The following is a 23773-nucleotide window of genomic DNA, read 5'->3' on the forward strand; positions in this document are numbered from 1 at the left end:
GTTATAATGTTCAAGTACCACATGACTTTGTCTTTTTCTAAAGGAGGCATGTGACAACTATGGCTGTTCTATGAAAATAGTGAATTATCAAAATGAATGTATCCATATCCAACAAGACATCAAGGCATATTCTCACACATTTATGTTTCATTTAACCCTCTGGCTTCCCTATGGACAGTTTTGTCCATGCTGTCTGTTGTTGGGCCACTGTTTCGGTTCAGTTTATGATATTGATAGCAAATAATGTGACCGAGCCTATTTCTTGTCAAACTTTATAGTTGTAATTTTTTTAATTAATTTTTTTCTACCGCTTTGCAACACTGACTCTGTAAATACATCATAGAGTAATATTTTTTTCAAACGTTTGACTCTACTTAAAGATCTATCCCTACCCTAATCAAAATCGGTATTTGATTAAAAACAAATGCAACTTTAACCCTTTAAATGCCAGTTTTAAACCTTGAATTTCTCATGACGTGGAAAATTGACCTCTAAAATTCAGATATATTTCAGAAAAATGAAGGAGTACATTTTTAGATGTGTCTTAAGAAGTTTCTGCTTTGTTTAAAGTTTTTTAAAGCTTTCTTAGTTAGTTTATACATTGCAAACTGGTCAGTGTAGAGTAAAGTGATTGCTATTTTAAACATATATAAATATCTTGAAATATACCCTAGGTAAATAATGCTCGCTCATTGACTGCATCGGCGTTTAAATGACAGCAACTCCCAGAGGGGCCTTTTGTGTGTGTGCATGGTGATAAAGTAAGCCAACACCACATGTCTTGACCTGGTGGCAACGCACCCCTCTCCAGTTACAGCTACTCTTTTGGTCATCTGGATCAGAGCATAAATGAGTATTATTAAGACATCCAATAAGAGAATACTATATTGAGAAATATAATACTTGTCTAATCTAGGACCTGCTTTGCACATTTCGGCACATTCCACCCTTATATCCAGAGACAACTGAAAGTTACCAATGAGAGTCAAGTGATGACCAATTTTTCGTCATCAGTTAAAATTACTTGCTTAATAATGTTCAATTATGTCTATATATTTAAATTGTTTGTAGTTTTAGTAGAAATACTCTAATGTTCTGTGATGTATCAATAGTTTATTTTACAACTTTCACTTGTGTCAAAGACAGATAATGAATTATATTCTTTACTAAATAAACATGTTTACCTCCACTTTAAATCTACAATAAAGAATGTAAGAAGTTTTATACTGTAATTACGATGGTGTCCTGCGGCGTGACACAAAAGATGTCTAACATTTTAGCTCTAGAATATTGAATAATTAATTACTTTTATAACATAACATAAAAAGACATGTTTAAACACCTCAAAAAATGGAGAGACACCTAAAATGATGCTAGCGCTTATTGTAGAGCTGAATTTTGTTTATATAATTATTTCTGTATTTTACTCCAAAGGTGTGTCCCTCCATAAGGTGTGGGTATATACATCACACCCGCAAGTCATTCAAACCCTGATCAGTGACAGTAGTTTCAAACCTAAAAGCCCATTATCATAGCCATAACCATGCTTGAAACATCCTATTGAATTCTCCTTGGTGTTCTACCTTTCTAATCAAGTCCCGTCAGTTCTTGTCTTCCTTCCCCATAGAGCCTATGCTATCCTGAGCCATGCTGGACAACACCCTGGTTCTTTCCCTGTAGTGGAGGAGCACGGCCAGTGAATGGACAGAAGCAGACTTTCAGCGGGTGACGACGCACCAACAAGGCTTACTGTATCAGCTTACCGTCTGCCCAAGATAATACTTCTTCTAGAGTTGTCCTGAATTATTCACCTTGCACCAGGTAATGTGTATGTGTGTATTTGGTAACATGATACATGGGTGTGCATGTTTTGATCACCTGTATGATATTTTTAGGCCTACACATTATTATTACTATAATATAAAAAAATAGCATCAGATACATGTCTCAAAACAAGTCATTGTTTTGTATTAATCAATCTTCTCCCATTATTCTTAACTATCAATAAAGCTCCCAACAGTGACAAGAGAACCTATTGTCTCCCAAACAAGCCTGCAGATCCCATGAGAAATGTAAAATCCAGTTCATGTGAAAAATACTGAAAGAAGGTGCAGTGGCTCTGAAGGGCTATGGAGGTCATTGGGCGCTTTATCTGGAACAGTAACTGTGACTTAGTTTATAATATTAGAACTAACTACCATTCGTTTTTCTTATTAAAATAAGAATACGTTTTCAGATCACCATTCAACTATATAAAAGGTTTTGAGAATATCTAGTGTTCTTTCTTAATAATGAAATTACAAAATAAATGTAAATAACTCTTTCCGTATGTTATATTCGAACACTTCGAACGTGTTTGAAATAGGGATTAATGTAGTATATGCATAAGTAGCAATATTTGTGCAAGCATGTATGTATTTGAAGTATAGCGGTAGTGATGGAGCCTGAACGCCCTGCAGCGCAGCTGTTCTCCCTGTGCATCGTCAACTTCACTGTGAGCCACAACACGCAGCCTCTTTCACTACTCGCCTCTCCACTTTCCAATGTCTTCACCACCTCTTGCACTCTTCAGAACAATCCTCTAGATTTCCCTGATTTTTGCATTGCATTGGCTGAATTAATTGGGTTTTGCTATGTCCTTATGAACCTCTCAGACTGAAAGGCCTTATTTCTCTGATACATGTTGGAGGTGGGGCTTGGTGACAGACATCTCTCAGAGAAGGACAAACTGTGTGTCATCAGAGTGAGCACAGAGCAGTTTAAGGAAATGGAGTGATAAGAGCAGAGGGGAAGAGGCAGCTGCCTGGAGCAGACACTGGCATTAAAGCAACACTCCATTATAAGAAGTGTGGTATGCAGATGAAGATGATATTATTGTTGAGTTAACTTGGCTTTGTTTTTCACATTGTGAGCACAGATGTGGGTTAGGGTCTAAGTGGACATCTGGGACTACTTGTTCATCTGATTTTGTTGCTTGTATGATGTGGTAGCTGCTAACAATGCTGCCTAATTATGATCTGCACCTTCTTTGGTAATGCTCCATCTCACATGTCTGTGGTTATATTAAGGCTTTGTACCACAAGTGGCTGTTTTGCTCCTCCTCTTTATTCCAGAAATATTAAAAATAGCAACATTTATGCTCTCCAAATGTACTTTCCCTCCAGGAAGTGTGCGGTTCAGGGTGCCTGACATTGGCTGTGCACTATCACATGGCTTTGGGTTTGTTGGTTTCTATTGGCTGGCACCTGTGGTTCTTTGTGAAGAAGAGCTTTTCTGACAGGAGCCTAGAGGAGCTGCTGCAGAGTGGGAGAAGGACAGTGTGTTAGAACAGAGGCAAGAGCTCAAGAGAGACACAGCTCCAGAGGCCCAAACTGAGAGCTCCAGAGACATAAACTGAGACCTCCAGAGGCACAAACTGAGAGCTCCAGAGACATAAACTGAGACCTCCAGAGGCACAAACTGAGAGCTCCAGAGACATAAACTGAGACCTCCAGAGGCACAAACTGAGAGCTCCAGAGACATAAACTGAGACCTCCAGAGGCACAAACTGAGACCTCCAGAGGCACAAACTGAGAGCTCCAGAGGCACATACTGAGACCTCCAGAGGCATAAACAGCTTCAGAGGCACAGACATAGCTCCAGAGGCATAGAATGAGAGCTCCAGAGGCACAAACTGAGACCTCCAGAGGCACAAACTGAGACCCCCAGAGGCACAAACTGAGAGCTCCAGAGGCACATACTGAGACCTCCAGAGGCATAAACAGCTTCAGAGGCACAGACATAGCTCCAGAGGCATAGAATGAGAGCTCCAGAGGCACAAACTGAGAGTTCCAGTGGCAAAGACTGAGAGCCCCAGAAGCAGAGACTGAGAGCTCTAGAGGGATAAACAGCTTCAGAGGCACAAATAGAGCTCAAGAGGCACAGAGCTCCAGAGGCACAGAGCTCCAGAGGCACAGAGCTCCAGAGGCACAGACAGAGATCCAAAGGCACAGAGCTCCCGAGGCACAGAGCTACAGAGGCACAGAGCTCCAGAGGCACAGACAAAGCTCCGTAAGTACAGGTGCAAAGCGCTTGAGGCACAGATAGAGCTCCAGAGGCACAGAAAGAGCTCCAGAGGCACAGACAAAGCTCCAGAGGCACAGAAAGAGCTCCAGAGGCACAAACCGAGCTCCAGAGGCACAGCCAGAGCTCCAGAGGCACAAATAGAGCTCCAGAGGCACAAACAGAGCTCCAGAGGCACAGAGCTCCAGAGGCACAGAGCTTTAGATGCACAGAGCTCCAGAGGCACTGAGCTCCAGAGGCACAGACAGAGCTCAAGAGGCACAGACAGAGCTCCAGAGGCACAGACAGAGTTCCAGAGGCACAGAGCTCCAGAGGCACAGAGCTCCAGAGGCACAGAGCTCCAGAGGCACAGAGCTCCAGAGGCACAGACAGAGTTCCAGAGGCACAGAGTTCCAGAGGCACAGAGCTCCAGAGGCACAGAGCTCCAGAGGCACAGAGCTCCAGAGGCACAGAGCTCCAGAGGCACAGAGCTCCAGAGGCACAGACAGAGCTCCAGAGGCACAGACAGAGCTCCAGAGGCACAGAGCTTTAGATGCACAGAGCTCCAGAGGCACAGAGCTCCAGAGGCACAGAGCTCCAGAGGCACAGAGCTCCAGAGGCACAGACAGAGCTCCAGAGGCACAGAGCTCCAGAGGCACAGACAGAGCTCCAGAGGCACAGACAGAGCTCCAGAGGCACAGAGCTTTAGATGCACAGAGCTCCAGAGGCACAGAGCTCCAGAGGCACAGAGCTCCAGAGGCACAGAGCTCCAGAGGCACAGACAGAGCTCCAGAGGCACAGAGCTCCAGAGGCACAGACAGAGCTCCAGAGGCACAGACAGAGCTCCAGAGGCACAGAGCTTTAGATGCACAGAGCTCCAGAGGCACAGAGCTCCAGAGGCACAGAGCTCCAGAGGCACAGAGCTCCAGAGGCACAGACAGAGCTCCAGAGGCACAGAGCTCCAGAGGCACAGACAGAGCTCCAGAGGCACAGACAGAGCTCCAGAGGCACAGAGCTTTAGATGCACAGAGCTCCAGAGGCACAGAGCTCCACAGGTTTAGACAGAGCTCCAGAAGTCCAAACAAAGCTCCAGAGGCACAGACAGAGCTTAATAAATATGTCTCTACTGTTCATAAAGCCAAAACCTCTTACTACGGCAATACTTTCACGGAATCACCTAAATTTAAATCAACATTTTGTTTACAAGGTGTTTTGGTCTGATATTGCTTTTCTATTTAAAAAAAAGAAAAGAATAGTCTCCTCTATGCCAATGGAGATAAAAAATACATAGATATCAGTCATATCCTTTAAACAAGTCAAAAAGATCAAGCAATAGTTTAGGAATCATTCTTCTTAAATAAATGCAATGCATTTGACTAAATAAATATTTGATTTGCTTTTGTGTGTGTGCGTGCGTGTGCGTGCGCGTGTGTGTGTGTGTGTGTGTGCGTGTGCGCGTGTTTGCGTGCGTGCGTGTGTCTGTGTGCGTGCGTGTGTGCGTGCGTGTGTGCGTGTGTGTGCGCGTGCGTGCGTGTGTGCGTGCGTGTGTCTGTGCGTGTGTATGCTTGTGTGTGTGTGTGCGCGTGTGTGCGTGTGTCTGTGCGTGCGTGTGTGTTTGTGTGTGTGTGTCTGCGCGCGCGTGCATGTGTATTATGCTGCGCGTAATGGCAAGTATAGACCATTTATTGAAAAAGAGTGCCCTCTGCAGGCCAATGTTTGAAACACAGTCCAGGGTCAGTTAACGCTGCCATAAACTTGCAGTGGTGATACACACAAACATCTTTTGGCAAACGTTGTTTTTTTTCCACTGACTTTTCTAATAATGTATTTTATTTTATGATACATTATTACTTACACTTTGGGCTTTACTTTGAACATTCTTATTTGGCCTATTTAAAAAATGGGATAGACCCCGGCATGACATTTATAATTTAGTTGTGAAAAAATAATTGTATTTTTTTTATTTCACATCAGATATCATCCTCTAGATGGCAGACAAGCCATATAATGTGCATCTCATCTTTGCCAAGGTTTCTTGAGAAAACGGCTTTAAATCCAGTTTTATGTATAGTTAAACTTAATGACCAAATTTGTATTATTATCTAACCTAAAAGCAATGTTATGACAATATATAATCTCTAAATACCTTTTTGTTAAATATACATGTTCAGTGCTTTAAAGGCAAGGACATGATGTCCCCAGAGGAGACTTGTCACGCTCACTGAACATCAAGAAAAACACCCAACTGAGAAACAGCAAGCTCAAAGCAGAGTTGTTTTATAACAATAAATACAGATAAAGTAACAATGCTCCTTTTAGGAGTTTAATATCTGTTGCCAAATCGATTAAAATTATATTGATCTATTGTAGTCTTAATTAGTACATATAACACTTATTTTACAATACCAAACTTTATCATACCAAAAACTGCTCTTGTCTTCATTTAGTGTACAAGAGTTCTATAAACAATAAGAGTGTTTTGATTTGAACAGGAGATACAAATTTCACGAGGCTGATGAAAGTATGTGCATGAATAAGATACATTATGCGTTCCAAATGTGATGTATGTATTCCGACAGCTGCCCTGAGCCTCCACGCCCCCCTCCTCTCGATTGTCATACACACAGGTTCACCACTCTGCCACACCTCCACCGTCCCACTCCAATGCAGCCAATGGCGTGAGCTGCCTCCATTTTGAAAGGTCACACCCAACCAGCATCAGCCAACCTCTGCCCGCCTCTCCCATTTCTGTCTGTCTGTGGATAAGTCAAGCTCTCCTCCACCTCTCTCTCTCTCTGACCATCTCTACATCACCAAGTCAATTCCAATATTGCACATTGCTATTATTGTATTACTTTTGTCACACAGTGGGGCTTGATCTAACTAACATCATGGAGGACTACCACAAACCAGACCAGCAGACCATCCAGGTTCTCAGGAACATCGCCAACCGCCTCCGCATCAACTGCATCAAGGCGACAACCGCAGCGGGCAATGGGTGAGCTTCTTTATCCTCCAAACTGCAAGAGCACTGGCATCGATGTTTAAATTGACCTTAAAATGTTACTCATTACTCATTAAATGAGGTTAAATAAATGGCTAAATTAAAACTAATATTGCCAGCTAATCTATATGATTGAATTCCATTTAGGACAAAAATATAGTTTAAAGCTAGCACAAATTATTCATTATTTGGAAGCACAACATTTATTACGTAACACATGCACTATAAAAAAGGTTTCTAGTCTTAAATGGCACTTTATTTTAGTGGGAAATTTTGTCTGTTGTAGATTTAGCATTCTAGGCACGTTTGCGATCATGAAATTATTTGTGCAGAGAAAAGGTTAATTATATCTGTTCCACAACGATTTAATCATCTATTTTTTCACGTTGTGAAAATTAAGTCAAACTTGTATACATAATTACTTGGGTTTTAACCTTTTTCGATAAATTGTTTTAATAAATGATTAATAGGTCACACTGTGGCTATGTCTGGCTAAGCATTTGACAACTGGCATTTACAAAGCTAACCAAAATATTCCCTTTATCAATACTTTCTGAAAGACTTTTTATGCAAACAATAACCTGAGCAGAAATTAACTATCCCACTAAACAGTATAATAATAATGAATGATTGAAGACTTTTTATTGACTAATGCTTGGATGTAGTAGTGGACCTGGACACAGATATTTCAGTATGTTGTATCTCAACCCTTTGTTTGAAATTTGGACCCCCCCTCCCCTCAGACACCCCACATCGTGCTGCAGTGTGGCCGAGATCATGTCAGTGCTGTTCTTCCACACCATGAGGTACCGCCCTGAAGACCCCCGGCACTACAATAATGACCGCTTCCTCTTGTCCAAGGTGAAGGCCTAGGACATTTTTGTTTAACATGTTTAAGCTGTAAGCCCTGATTTAAAAAACAAATACAAAAGACCAAAAACGTCTAACCCGTTTGATCAAGTTGAAATTGCTTGGTACATGGATTGGTTTCAGAATTGAATGAATTGAAAGTGTAAAACAAATGTTATATAGTTATAGACCTTTCTGGTTGTTTTCATTGTTTTGGTTGAATACATCCACAAATCTTTAAACTATATTCAAAATGAGCCGCTCCCTAATATTGGTCTTTGTTCTTCAGGGCCATGCTGCTCCGGCCCTGTACGCCATGTGGGTGGAGACTGGCTTCCTCAAGGAGAATGAGATGTTCAGTTTATGCCACGGCGACACCTCTCATGAGAGCCACACTATGCATGTAACAAGTCCCCTAATATGTTTTATAATTCAGTATCACAAAGATAAGGTCCATAACCAATCAAGTTTTTTTTTTCAGAAACAGCATTTTGTGGAGGTGGCTCATGGCTTCTTGGGCCAAGGCCTCGGTGTGGCATGTGGAATGGCCTATACTGGAAAGTACTTTGACAAATCAAGGTAATCTCCTGCACATTCGGAGTCATTAAACCGTTGTATATTAAGTCAGAAATTGCATCAATATTCTGGGTCTTTGCTGCGTCTGGCTGAGTGGGTGTGTACAGCAGCTTCGTGCTCCAGCTCACAATTCTTCTGCTCTAATAACCCCAAGTGTGTGCGGCAGCTTCATCGGAGATATTTTCACCAATGTACTTGATTTCGTCTCAAAATTAAAGATGAAATGTTTTTTCGAAACATGTGAGCAGCACAGGTTTTGTTTTTGCAAGTTATTGGTCTCTTTTATGAAATTATTGTATTTTAACCAATGCAATGCCATAAACCAACTTATTTTAAAAACAAAACAGACAATTTACATATAAAAGTCAATTCAAAATGGGTGTGGTTGTTCTCATGGCAGTGGCATGTGAAGAATGGTGCAGCCACACCTCCAGACTGTGAAGCTATCATGTCACTGCCAGTTAGTGTCTGATGAAGGGAAGAAAACCAATTCAAGCGGAAATATGTCAAAGAGCATTTACTATGATGTGTTCCTCCTTTTCAAACCCTATTTAGTCTTTGTATCTGTGCCACACACACGTAGGCAGTTAATTGTACCCTTGCTGAATACCTGCAGTTACCGCGTGTTTTGTCTGATGGGAGATGGGGAGATGTCCGAGGGCTCTGTGTGGGAGGCCATGTCTTTCGCTTCCTACTACCAGCTTGACAACCTGGTGGCCATCTTGGACATCAACCGCCTGGGCCAGAGCGACACCACTCCTCTGCAGCATCATCTGGACAAATACTACAAACGATTCGAAGCCTTTGGGTAAAATATAAACGTCTCATCTACACCCGCTGACAAAATACTATGGGTCAGTGCGATTGAATTATAATAAACACAAACAAGAACAAGTATTTCTATTTGTTTGTAGTTTACCATATAGAAACATTCTTGTGACCTTTATGGCTTGATAGAGGCTCAAAATTGATGTACACTACACATAAGTAAGTACTGATATTTTACAAAGAAGAAAAAAGTCAAATGAAAAACTATTATGTCTAGATTTCAACACGGCCCTCTTACTTTTGATTTACCGTAATTTATTTAAGAGTGGTGGTGTGTTCATATTGCTTTTTCTCTGTTACATAACCACATTCATGTTTAATAATGTATCTTTCTGGGTGCTTCTAGGTGGCATGCTATCATAATTGATGGACACAGCGTGGAAGAGCTGTGTAAAGCTCTGAGTCAGCCTCGCCATCAACCCACTGTCATTATCGCTAAAACAATCAAGGGCAAAGGCATTCCAGGTGATTGATGTTGCCAAATACATTACTTTACTAAGCTGCTTATACCGACCACTATAAATGAAAAATCTAAACAATGTGTCAAATGTGCACGCAACATTGTAATCTATATGCAAGTATATGTATAAATATTCTTTTCTTAACTGTAATGCATCTTTAGCTGCTGAGGATAAGCAAGGCTGGCATGGCAAGCCCCTGCCCAAAGACATGGCCGAGATGGTGACGAAGGATTGGCAGAGTCGCATCACAAACACCAATAAACACCTGTATCCATCCGCTCCCATCGAGGACTCGCCCCCCGTCAGCCTGAGGAACATCCGAATGCCGAGCGCACCCAGTTACAAGGCCGGAGAAAAGGTTAACATAATATAACGTTGTAGATTTACACACTACTGCGATCAAAAAGCAACAAAAAATGATTATTATCTCAGGAAATTGTATATGTGTTTGTTTATGAAGAGAATAGATCCAAACTTACGTCATTAAAGACTAAAGAATGTTCTCAGCCAATCATGATTAAACCAGGTGTAACCCAGTTTATCGATATCGAATTGGGATTAATGATTAATTTGCTGTGCAGTCGCAACAGAAAACCATGTCTAGTTAACAACCTTTGTCTCCTTCATCACTATGTATCATGCCTGCCTGATTTATGGATGGATAACACAGACCATAAAATGTGCAGCCCTAAATTATGTTCTATTCTAATAAACTAAACTACTTTGTGACTAACAACTGTATATCTTCTTCAATAGATTTCCACCCGAAAGGCCTATGGGATGGCTCTGGCAAAGTTGGGCCGCTACTATGAACGTGTGGTAGCTTTGGATGGAGACACCAACAACCTCACCTTCTCCGATATATTCAAGAATGAGCATCCAAATCGCTTTGTCGAGTGTTACGTAGCCCAACAAAACATGGTAAAAACAAAAAAATGTATAACTTAATTTAGAAAAACACACTTTACCACAAGGTAACTGATAAGTCATTTGTATCCCGCAACAATTGGAAAGACAGTGTTTACTATTATATACTTGTTATTCATTATGCTGGTGTTGTGTCCTGGTCCAGTTTGGGGGAGGGGAAAGGGTTGACTGTAATTTCGGAAGCTGTCAACTCTCGCTGCCGCCAGTAATCTAGGTCAGACACTGTACAGATGATGAGCAGGCGTGACAAGTGAATTCAGAGGTGAAATATTAATGCAGAGGGTGGAAACCATCTGCCAAAATATTCCACGAAAGTCAAATGTCTCATTATAACACAGAACAATGGCTCGCAGTTTGAGACAATAGAACAAAGAAAAAGGTCAACCAGCCATACAGGCAGTGTACTCCATGTTGTAGCCCCAAGCCTGGATTAATGAAAAGAGCTTAATTGTATGTGATGTAAAAACGTGGATAAAAATATGTGTACGAGGGAGACGGGTGATTTGCTTTGATTATGGAAAAAAGTCTAAAGCGTTAAAGTTGTGGTTTTGTGCATTTGTAAAAGTCAGTTTTCTCAACTCCTGGACAATTTAGTGAAAAAACTGTGATAAAATCGAAAAACTCATAATGATAATACGTGTAATAAATGACTGAGCTACGCCATCTCTTCTCCAGGTCAGTGTTGCAGTGGGCTGCGCTGCTCGTGACCGAAACCTCGTCTTTGCCAGCACTCTCGCCTCCTTCTTCACCCGGGCCCACGACCAGCTGCGAATGGCCGCCATGTCCGAGAGCAATGTCAAACTGTGCGGCTCCCACTGTGGCCTCTCCAGTGGTCAGTTTTGGGGATTTTACGCTGAATTCTTTCACAAAGTGACCTCACTGTCTCAGTATCCCAATACATGTGACTATCCTGTTCCGTAACCCTGTGTTCTCCTCACAACACACTCCTCAGCTCTCCTGCCTGCCCACTCTCCTTCCCTCTCTCTCCTACCTTCTCTGTTTGAGGTGTGCACAAGGACTATAGAAAGGTATATGCATGCTATGTGTGTGTGTTGCCACTAAAATCACCTACATGTATTTTTGATGTATATTTTGTCATTCGATAAAAGTATCAATCACATTTTGCAGGTGAGGAAGGACCTTCTCTCATGGGTTTGGAGGATTTTGCCATGTTCAGGGCTCTTCCCTCTTCCACTGTCTTCTACCCGAGCGATGGTGTGACCGCAGAGAAGGCCATGGACCTCGCTGCCTCTACAAAGGTACGTAATCCAACATTGCAAGAGAAAATATTAAATTTGATCCAAAATGATAATAATGGCTTACTTTTTAATTTTGTTAAGGGTTTGTGCTACATTCGAACCAGTCGCCAAGACTGTCCCATTATCTACAATAGTAATGAGGACTTCCATGTTGGACAAGCAAAGGTATTTTAAACTGGTTACAGATTTCAAATGAACATTTAAATGGACAAAATACAAGTTTTTCTGTATTGAATATTGTGTGTTTTAGGTAGTTTATCAGAGCAAAGATGACCAGGTAACTGTGGTAGCTGCTGGGATGATGATCCACGAGGCTTTGGCTGCAGCTGAGCAGCTGAAAAAAGGTATGGAATTGTATTGTATTTACATTTACAGCAAAATTCAGCCTCAAATCAATATAAAGTTTGCATTTGTAAATTCTGTGTGTATATTTGAAATGTATTAATAGCAAAAATATCTCCACTTTATTCCACAGAAAGGATCTCTATAAGGATTATCGACCCATTTACCATCAAACCACTGGATTTTAAAACCATCATTGATCACGGCCGTGCCACTAGAGGACGAGTGCTGACTGTGGAGGACCACTACTATGAAGGTAAGTGTACATAAAGATATTCATGTACCCACTGACATGACACCTTTTATAGTAGTAAAAAAAAACAATTGCATATATATATATATATATATATATATATATATATATATATATATATATACATATACTGTATATATACATATATATACATATACTGTATATATATATAGTTGATGATGAAAGAGCTGACAGGACAAAAGCATATACTGTACACAACAGCTCTAAAAGGCTTTTGCACAGAAGGTATATTGGCATATTTTGGAAAGCCAGAGTCCTGTCAGATTTCCTTAACTACAAATGTGCCCATGGGGACATGGGTGACCTACATAGAGCAGAGGGAGACTGAAGACAAAAGCACTATTAGACCATTTTGTTGATTCCCAGAGGTTCTCAAAATGGCGTTTGTCGAAACTGATGCTGGTGCAATACGTAATTTTAACTATGCAATATTCTAATTTATTTGACTAGTTTTCTCATTTATATACATTTTTTCACAGCTTTATTTATAATTTATGAATGTATTTGGAACTAAACAATAAACAAAATAACACTTACACTTTGGATATTTTTTGTTCATTTTGATTAAAAAAACAACAGATTAATTAATAATAGTCTTTAAACAACCTAAATCAGATTATAACTCTACTCTACTTTTTAACTAATTGGCACAGTAAGAATTAATTATTTTTTACCCTTAATACCTTAATACCTTTCATCAGAATTTTTAAAATTCAATTAGTATTATCAAAATTACTGTTATTCTTTAACATCGAGGATAACTGCTGTTTGTGTTTTGCAGGTGGCCTCGGTGAAGCCCTGAGCTCTGTGATGGTGAACGAGCAGGGCTTCAACACTCAATGTCTGGCTGTGTCTCACGTTCCCCGCAGCGGCAAACCTCACGAGCTGCTCAAAATCTTTGGCATCGACCGCGACGCCATCGCCCAGGCCGTCCGCAAACTGATGAGCAGCTCCAGCAACGCCAAGTAACTCTGAGGACCCTGGGACGTGTTTAGCATTGCCAAACACACAGATATGTTTGGTTTTTTTTTTATTCTGATTTTGTCACTGTGAATGTCCCTGGCTCTGTACTCTGTGACTTTGTGACGTAGACTTCATTTTATGCATCTTTCACACTTCTCACAAAATGGCAATATAAAAAATGTCTGCCCAATCAAAAAACATTTCATAAAACAAATAATGTCAATAACTAACATGGCCAATAGCTGATGACTGGTGCTAGATGACTTTCTGATGGTATTGTATGTTTTTACAAGCTTTTTACTGAGTGGGACATTTTGTATTGTATTTGTGAAGGTTGATGGGCATATACTATTGAGACGTAACATTACGAGGAGTTTGACAAAGTTTAATCTCAGTTAGGATAGGTAGAAAACTGGTATGGATTTGGTTGTTGGTCCAAATAAGCGATCAATGGGATGAGCTGTTGTCAACGGGTCATGGTGTTAAGTCTGATTAGTGTAGAAATGCAGTGTGTAGGTTTGGTAGATGTTTGTCGAAGATAGTAAAGCTTAGATAGCTGTAGGTTGATCATCCTGTAATCATAAAAAATACTTCCCCTTATCACCGTTTTGGTTACATTATATTTGTTACATTCAAGTCACAGCTCTTTTCAATTGGCCCTCAGTCTGATTCTTACTAAATATTTCTCTATATTCAGTAAATTGCATTCAACATTTGCGTTACTCACACTTTTCTTTGTTACTTGAAGTTTTGGTATGTACTCCTCATTCTAATGTAATAAAGCGTTGAGCATTTAATACTGGTTCATTGATTATTCAAAGGATAGTAAAGAGTTAGGCTTGTATTGTAAGCATTTTAATCAAAGATGTGCCTACAGTATTATACAAAATGTATCATTCAAATGTTTCATTTTATAATTTAAACATCTATTAAATTAATTTAATATAAATTAACAGTGGTTTTCAAACATTTCACACCCGGCCCTAAAACAGATTCATCTTGGGTGGGCAGGATGACCAATGCACCCCCATTTCTCCCCCCAAAATGTTTCCCCTTTTTCACAAGCTATCCAATCCAGACTAAAAAGGTTGAAATGGCAACAAAAAGAAAATAAACACATAAATATCTGGCTATAATAAAGCGAGAAATGGGGTTCATAATTACTTACAGGGGGGTAACTTCTGTACATTGATGTTGGTGTTTAGAAGACGCAGACGGGGGGTGAGCTCTACTGTTAAAAGGCTCTAAACGCCAAATAAGTGAGCGCCCACATGGAAGACTTTAGTACCCCTTTAGCTCCCCCAACAAAACATTTCTGTTTGAGAAGCACTGATTTAGACAATGAAATCAGATGAAAGTGCATGTCATTTGTACAGTAAAAACAAATCAAGTGTTTCAGGATTCCGTGTACCTGGGAAAAGAGAGCACACAAATTTTGTCAGATTAGTCGGATTAGTCAGATTATTAAATCACTTTTAAAAAGGACACTGCATTAGGCAAGGATTTTACCGTAAAGAACTGTATTTCCGTTTTGCCCCTCGAAGTGCAAACACGATCATGCCACAGCCATATGACAGAGTATAGACTTGAATGGTTGAAGCAAAAGTCACCCCCGTTAAAACAGCATTTAATAAATGTATATTTTTTAAATAAAAAATAGTTTAGGTTTTTACCATGGTACAGGTTAGAATGCAAAATGGCCACAAAAAGTGCAAATGTAAATCCCCAGTAAACATCTGCAAAGTAAACAAAAGCAGGGATGTTTTCTTGTTTTATTTTTTACAGTAAAAAGTAAAAACATATTAGTACTCAGTCATTGGACTGAAAGGTACCTCGTTTATCGTATGGAGGGCCTTTGCATTTTGAAGTATGTGCTGGCAATTCTGAAAAATACAGTACGTTAAGTTAAAACATAAAGAAATATTAAATTCTATCTCTTAATTTGTTTCTTACCAAAGCATACGCCAACAACTTCAAAGACTATAGTGAAAATGACACCAAGGACTGATGGGACGACAAGTGCTGCAACACAAAAACATGTATGTCATACTGTGGCAGGGGCCTTTCTAAAAGAGTATATACGTGACTAAGATAAAATAAGATAATCCTTTAATGTCCACACAAGGGGAAATTTTGTTGTTACAATGCAGTAGATACAGGAGGAAAGGACAGATTATAGGAAGTTTCAAAAAAACACTGACACTGAATAAACATGCAACACTTACGACGATACGGTCTGTACAGAGCCATTCCACATCCAAGTCCAAAAATGATTGCGAAGAAATGGTAATATTTGTCTAAAGAATATAAAGGAATATTTTGGTGAGAATTTACAGAATTTCAAGAACCCATAACGGAGAATAAATATGAGAACATTCTATGGGACATGTTATTTTCTCTTACGTAAAATTTGAATTGATACAGCCTTATAGCCATAATTTAAATGCATTCATCATTATACTGAAACTAGTGTTAATGCATACATATTGAACAAGTTATTAAAAGGACATACAGAGTTGATAATAGGTGAAGGCAATGTCCCTTCCATTTTCCTGTAAAAGAAAAATTAGATAAAATAATAATAAAATGGCCCCAGCTATTTCACACCTTTTGACAAACATTACATGAGAGCAAAAACAAAGACACATGTGCAGAACTGTGAATGACTAAAATAAAGTTCAACAAACACTGAACAGATGGCGGTACATCTGTACATCTGCAGAAGGGGACAGAAACTCAAGTGTACAGCTCAGTAGTAGTTTACGCACCATTTATCAGGCTTCAGCTGCAGTCCTGGTTCCTGTCTCTCGGTCCAGGGGTTTGTGAGACTCATTCAGCACAGGACGAGTTCCTCAACCTGTCCAACCACTCTGCAAGACACACGCAACACAAGGGAAGTCCCACAGGAAGTGTTTCGCTTTCACATTCACCCTGTAAACCATAAACATGATTTATTGTATTAACAACACATCACATGATCAGTTTTCAGGTAAGAGGCAAATGTTGGATCTTAGACCATACCAACATTATTTATTTAGTTTTTCAGTAGGTTAAATACAACATAATTGCACATTTGTACAAAAATATGATTGTAAATGGTTATATTTATTCATCAAACTTAAAATATGATAACATACATACAATCATAATATAAAGATACACAAGAGGATTCATTGTAGTGTACAAATGTGGGTTTAGTCCCCCAAAACCCAATGTTTCCTGTAATTAATACGATATAATACAATAATAATAAATAATACAATTCATGTGCATAATAAACCACTAGATGTCAGTGTGGCGCCACATACTCAACTGCCCGTGAAAGCCATCGCATTGCATTATGGTACTTGAAGGCGTGCGGCGCCTCCTCTCTATTATCCTGTGCGCAAAGGCGTCGCGTTAGAAACTACAATTCCCTTTGCAGCACATTTGAACGTCTTGCAGGAATAGAATTTTCCTCTTGATGATCTCAACAGAAGTTTTCACAGCCACACGACAAGGACAGAGGAAAAGGCTACGATAATGGTACAGTTATTGACTTTATCGCTGAGATTGGCCCGGGACTGCATCGGAATCGCGGAGGAGCGCTAAAACTCCCAACGAATCAGGACAATGCGTCTCAAAAAACAAAGAAGTCTGTGATATCTGCGCCCCGTTCTTTCCGTACTGCCCCTCGCTCGTCTGGGGCTGGATCCCGTTATAGCGGCAAGATGTCCACGGGCGATCGGGAGTACGCCGAGGCGGAGCTGGTGAGCGAGGCCGGGCCGCAGTGGCTCCGCGCAGAGGTCGAGCGCCTTTCCCGGGAGCTCCGCGACACCACGCACGAGAAGATCCAGGCGGCGGAGTACGGGCTGGCGGTGCTGGAGGAGAAACAAGTCCTCCAGCAGCGGTTCGACGAGCTGGAGACAGAGCACGAGACTGTCCGACAGGAACTGGGCCAGCTCAAGGAGGTAACCCAAAGTGAAGCTAATTATGTCCATGGGAAATACTGACCAATTAGGGCTGTTTTATGTGGCAGGCCGTTATATTGGCTCACTAAAATGGGACTGAATACACTCAAAAAGTACTTGTAAACTGCATCTTCAAAAGTGAAAAGAGAGATGAAACTGTCCCGGTCACTCCCAAAACTCCAGCTAACTCACTTCATGCATTCAGCTTATTAAATAGTCGACTAATAATCTGGTCGACTAAGACGCCATCAACCGGTTGATCGAGTAAACTATTAAAGGATTACACAGCCCTAATGTTTATTGCAGCTTATTATTGTGTTTGTGTGCTGTAATGAATGCATGTACGGGTAGTAAGTTTATATGAAGTCTACAGCTCTTGGCAGCTCCAGTAGTTATGATTTTAGGAGTCTTATGAGCAGAGCCCTTTGGTGTCTCGTGCCTGTACTTGCTCTTGGTATGTCTGACTGATTTTGCTCTGGCTGCAATATGTCAGATTCCACCACGTGTTTGACCAATCAGATTATATGAAAAAGATAAAACAATGTGGTCAATGTTATCTGTAACAAAGGAAGCTGCAGAGGAACTGAAAAGAAAAAAATGTAAACTTGAAATGTGAGTCACTGGGAGTTTTGAGAGAAATAACAGCTCCCTGTGGTATTTTCACTGCCCTCGGTCATGATTTCCAACTGGTTATTTGGAGGCACTTTTATCTTGCAGCGCAAAGACCTCAGTCCACTCCAGGGGACCCTGGAATACCCTAATTACAGGCAAACCAGACAAAAATACTTAGCAGCTAAATAAACAGCATTCTCGTGCCTGTATTATTAATAATAATCTTATGTTAACACTTGTGATGTAATAAATCAGTACCGACCGAGCCATAAAAACACATACATTGTCATGACATTTACTATACTTTGTGTAATGTATTGTATGTCATCTTCACAAAGTGTCAAAGCCCAAACTGAGGGTGTGAGTCATTGTGTGAGTAACTCATGATAGTGAGTAGTTGCTTCCTATTTTATTTACATGTGATATATTGGATGGTTGCGATGGGTCGTGCCATGAAAAATCAATTAAGAGAAGTTTTAGAAACCATTACAGTTAACTCTGATTTATTAAGAGGCGATTTGCTTGAATATAAAAGGAAGAACTTCTATAATTACTATATGTTTTAGATACTTTTTATTATATTTTAGATTATTGAGACAAAACCACATAAAGAATTGAAAATGAGAATTGAACAGCTGTGTGCCATGTGTTTTCCATTGGAAACCTGTTTGTGCAGTAAAAGCACAAAGTCAGATTCATTCAAGCACAAACGGTTCAAATGTTTTGACATACATTAAATGTATACTATTCTAATCTAATCTAAAGGATCAGTTTTGTGTATGAAGTCATTCCAGGTATAATAGTTAAACTTCACAAGAAGAAGAGATGCTTGTTGGCATCTGTTTTAGCCATGGTACAGATACAAGATGGATTCCTTTTAGATTAGACATTTCGTGGCTGTTACATGGTCAATGTTACATAATGCATGTTGTCTAATGGCTGCATCACTGCAAGATGAACGTGGGAATAAGTGCATTAGGCTTTTAAGTCAACATCTCCGGCCGTGCTCCTTTATGTATGTGAATACTTTGCATTCTGCCCACTTCTTTAGGCCTTTGGACACGCTCACTCGACTCACAGGAAGGTGGCTGCAGACGGGGAGATCAGAGAGGAGTCTCTGATCCTGGAGTCGGCCAGTAAAGAAGCTCTGTACCAGCAGAAAGTCCTAGAGCTGCAGAATGACCTCCGGCAGACCAAAGCCTCTCTCACCAATGCCCTGGCTGAAACCGACCGCCTCTCATCGACCGCCCTGGAGATGAGAGAGGTAATAAATGTGTAATGTTTCATTTTTGGTCAATTGTAACTGTACTGACGCATACAAAACACTATTTCTGATCATCTCTAAAATAGACTAAGTTACAATATGATTAATGTGTGATAAGGCTTATGTGCATTGTCCCTAACTGAAAAAATAAATAAACACAAACATTAAGAGGTTTGCTTTAGGTTAGAAAGGGTAATAAATTATAAAGGGTTGTGTCGGAAAGAACTTCTATTATCTGGACCTGACACAAACATAATCAAGAGAGAATCTTGAGACACCAGCATGTGCCAGGATTGACCAGAAAGGTTTTTAATAATACATAGTTAAGGTCATACGAATAATTATGAAATAAAAAACGCTTAGGTTTTAGTTATATGAAACTCAAACATGACTCGTTTCAGGCGTGGGCAATTATTTATTTCACTGAGGGTCATATTCAAATCCAGGCACATGGCAAAGGGCTGAACCCACACAATCATTGGTTAAACCAATGCTCATAAAATGTTAACACAGACTGAATGTGACCCTCAGGCCACATAATGCCAAGGTCTGGTCTATTTAGATGGTAATTCATTATTTTGGGAATGTTTTATTTGCCATTTCAGAATTCGGAGCTTGCAGACCAGCAGCGCACTCAAATGCGAGATGACATCAGGGAGTACAAGGTGCGAGAAGCTCGACTGCTACAAGACTACAGCGAGTTGGAGGAGGAAAACATTTCTCTTCAGAAGCAAGTGTCTGTCCTGAAACAAAACCAGGTAAGACGCACAGTAACATTTATACAGCTATGGAACCTTAGATACATGATCAGACCAAGAGACGCAGCTCATGTCCTTATGACCAAATTTTCAGGTGGAGTTTGAAGGCCTCAAACATGAGATCCGTCGTCTGGAGGAGGACTCCCAGTACCAGCACAGTCAAACTGAGGAGGCCATTCGTCTGAGAGAGATCGCCGAGCGGCAGCTGGCCGAGGCCATAGAGACAATAAAGACCGAACGTGAGCAGAAGGCCAGTCTTCGAAAAGAGCTCTCCCACTACATGACCATCGGGGGGTCAGTCTACAACAGCTCGTTTAATATATCCATCGACAATCTGAAGCTCCATGATACAGAGCCTGACAATGATGATCTTATCCGCGGCTTTGAAAATGGATTGGTCAAGATGGGTGAAGGAGACGATAACAAAAGAGATGGCTTTAAACCTGCTCCCAGCTTAGTGGACGACTTACTGAGTGAACTTAACATATCAGAGATTCAGAAGCTCAAACAGCAGCTTGTACAGGTATTGATCATGTATAATTACTATCAATTTGCCTCAGGGTAAACTGTCAAGATAAACTAGTTAGATGGATTACTGTGATTATAAAATTGTAAACATTATGAATAGTTGTCAGTCTTTTGGAAGCAAAACTAATATGATTTGAAAATGTAACTATTGTCCAAAAAAAGGTTAAGTGCGTTTTAAGTCAAACCCATGAATGGTTAATCCAGAATTTTTTATTCAATAAAACTGATCACATAGCATAGAATTGCAATTAGCCCAAGGATTTACATTTTCTTCATACTATTATCAAGAATTATAATTATTGCTATTAGTGTCAATTCCATGAGAGCAATCTTTGTATTCTTTTTCTTAAGGTGGAGCGAGAGAAGGTTTCCCTGATCAGTTCTTTTCAGGAGAGCCAGAAGCAGCTGGAGCAGGCCTATGGCACTGTGTCGGAGCAAAAAGAAACGGTCAACAGGCTGACGGAGAACCTAAGCGCCATGAGGAAACTTCAGGCCAGTAAAGAGCGACATTCTGCACTGGACACTGAAAAAGACCGGGACAGTCATGACGATGGCGAGTATTACGAGCTGGACATCAATGGCCCTGAGATCCTCAAGTGCAAATATACAGTGGCCATGTCTGAGGCGGGAGAGCTGAGACAAGAACTGAAGAGCATAAAGGCAGAATATGAGCAGTGTCGAAGCCAGTACGAGGTGGAGCGTGCACGACTGGAGGGAACAGTCCAAGACCTGAGGGCGAGTCTGGCCTCTCTAGAGAAGATCAGCCAGGTTGATAAAGGCCTGGTCACCCGCCTGGAGAAGGAGCTGCGTGTGGCCACTGACGCTGCAGGAGAGTCTTTGGGAAGCCTCAACATCGCCCAGGATGAGCTCATAACTTTTAGTGAAGACCTCGCAAACCTTTACAACCACGTTTGCATGTGCAACAATGAAACCCCCAATCGTGTCATGCTTGACTACTACAAAGACGGCAAGGCCTTGGTTAGAAGAGGTCAAGAACTCACTAATGGTCTCACTGAGTCTGCTGCAGAACAGCGGCCAGAGCCCATGAACATCTATAACCTTGTAGCGATCACCCGAGATCAGATCCGCCACCTTCAACAGGCTGTGGACCGCACCACGGAGCTGTCCCACCAGAGACTGGCCAATCTGGAGCTGAGCTCAGTGGCAGACAAGGACAAAGAGGCTTGTATGGAAGAAATCCTCAAACTAAAGTCTCTGCTGAGCACCAAACGGGAACAAATTGCAACGCTTAGAGCAGTTCTAAAAGCTAACAAACAGGTTAGTTAGTTTGTTTATGTTTTTAAAAGCATTACTGTCCTAATTTGCACTATTGACAGTCAAAAGTTACAATGAATCAACAGTGCCTCAATCAAAATGTTCTTGTTTTTTAGACAGCTGAGGGTGCTCTGGCGAACCTGAAGAGTAAGTATGACAGTGAAAAGACAATGGTGACTGAGACCATGATGAAGCTTCGCAATGAACTGAAGGCTCTTAAAGAAGACGCTGCCACGTTCTCCTCCCTGCGAGCCATGTTTGCTACAAGGTACATTATCAACTTTGAAATGTTATATCCGTGTGCAGCTAAATTGAACATAAAAAATAGGACAGTCATTTAAAAGATGAAATATAGTATGGATATAGCATATGATACTGTTTAGCCAGGCTTGTGTTATTCTTTGTAAATCCTCTACCGGAGATCCTGTCCTCCCATCTGGAAAGTGCTGTTCAGGGGAAGAGAACATACCATTACAGCAGCGTTGTGGGAGAAACGGCTCCACCTGCTGGTCCTACTGTATCTTATTCACATTTCTCTGAGTGTGAGGTGTCCTCCTTTGTATCCTCCAGGTGTGACGAGTACGTTACTCAACTGGATGATATGCAGAGACAGCTTGCCGCAGCAGAAGATGAGAAGAAGACCCTGAATTCCTTGTTGCGCATGGCCATTCAGCAGAAACTGGCCTTAACACAGCGACTCGAAGATTTAGAGTTTGACCATGAACAGGCTCGTCGCACCAGTGCCACAGTGGCAGCTGGCAAGGGCAAACAGGGAAAAGGAGCCAGCCATAAGTAAAGTAAGTAAATATGAGGCAACTTCATTTCTCTGTCATGTGAAATATCAGTACTAAACTTTTTTAATATCTATTTTTTCAGTATCTTCCAAGCTCAGTGGCCAGTTTCCTTTGCACCTGGACTGTTGTTTTTTTCACAGTATTTGTCAAGTCACTTTCTAAAGTGCCAGAGTGGTTTGCCTTCCTGCTTTCAGTTCTTCCACACTCGTATGACAGAGGTTGAGCGAATGTTTTCTTTATTGCCTAAACTGAGCACTTTTCTTTTAAACTAAAAATGCCACTTGAGAGTATTATATACAGTTTTGTCTTTTATGCCAGATAAATCATGACACATGATTCTTGATAATTTAACATATTTATTTTATTTTAACTAATCAAGATATTCTGTGAAATACCTTTAAACCTGACATTTCAGAATATTCTGAAACACAAAGTTCTTCGGCCTTAACTGTTTTCCTTAAAGCCTTGTGACAGGTGACACTGCCTGATAGAAAACACAAAAACGCAATTGTGATAAATCTCTGTCAAATCTATTTATAGCGTTTAGTTATGTTTTGAAACATAAATATTCACATTGGTTTTGTATAAATTGTTTGTTAATTTTATAGATGGCAGAACTGTTACATATCAACTTGTTAAAATCAAGGAAAACATTATTTAAAGATCTTTATGTTGCAAATGTCAACAGTATTGCTATGTGTCCACGAAGGAGAGATTTTATAGTTTTACTTTTTTTTAAATATACTTTTCTAACATTTTGCCAATACTCCTGTGGTGCCCAGTTTGTTGAAAATGCACAATGACACAGAATAATCATGCTATACTATAACTGTTACACTAGTTTAAAACGTCTCCTAACATTTGAGGTCCTTTTTAAAGTTGTTTTTACTACAACTGCAGCTGTATTTATTATTTTGTCCTGTTTTCATAAGGTTTGAGCTTAGTGTCCTTCTGGTAAACCACTTGAAAGATTCACGTCTGTATGTGGCATCTGTGGTAATTGCCAACTTATGTGTCTTGTGAAATAAATCTAATTTTCATTATTGTTCTGTGTCCATGAGATAAAAC

At 40.5% G+C, this 23773-nt stretch overlaps 2 protein-coding genes across 3 annotated transcripts; both read left to right on the forward strand.

The window, feature by feature from the left end:
• Window positions 1-6760: 6760 nt before the first annotated feature.
• Window positions 6761-14321, forward strand: LOC140365789 (transketolase-like). Of its 2 annotated transcripts, XM_072452350.1 has the most exons (14): window positions 6761-7039; window positions 7789-7906; window positions 8184-8297; window positions 8376-8473; window positions 9087-9278; window positions 9645-9763; window positions 9921-10117; window positions 10516-10680; window positions 11362-11518; window positions 11815-11945; window positions 12027-12110; window positions 12196-12289; window positions 12421-12543; window positions 13343-14321. In XM_072452350.1, exons 1-14 carry the CDS (start codon window positions 6933-6935, stop codon window positions 13528-13530), a joined length of 1887 nt encoding a protein of 628 aa, XP_072308451.1. In that variant the 5' UTR covers window positions 6761-6932; the 3' UTR covers window positions 13531-14321. The 2 variants fall into 2 exon arrangements, with proteins under 2 accessions (XP_072308451.1, XP_072308450.1); XM_072452349.1 differs by having other exon boundaries at window positions 6793-7039; window positions 8184-8473.
• Window positions 14322-16905: 2584 nt separating this feature from the next.
• Window positions 16906-23748, forward strand: bicd2 (bicaudal D homolog 2 (Drosophila)). The gene is made up of 8 exons (XM_072452351.1): window positions 16906-17474; window positions 19138-19350; window positions 19956-20108; window positions 20203-20631; window positions 20988-21914; window positions 22028-22179; window positions 22482-22708; window positions 22788-23748. Exons 1-7 carry the CDS (start codon window positions 17235-17237, stop codon window positions 22705-22707), a joined length of 2340 nt encoding a protein of 779 aa, XP_072308452.1. The 5' UTR covers window positions 16906-17234; the 3' UTR covers window position 22708; window positions 22788-23748.
• The last annotated feature ends 25 nt before the right edge of the window (window positions 23749-23773 follow it).

The sequence above is a fragment of the Eucyclogobius newberryi genome, unplaced genomic scaffold (assembly GCF_026437365.1).
Source record: "Eucyclogobius newberryi isolate DKJ021-1_F unplaced genomic scaffold, fEucNew1.0.hap1 SCAF_19, whole genome shotgun sequence".
In the NCBI taxonomy this organism is placed as follows: domain Eukaryota; kingdom Metazoa; phylum Chordata; class Actinopteri; order Gobiiformes; family Gobiidae; genus Eucyclogobius; species Eucyclogobius newberryi.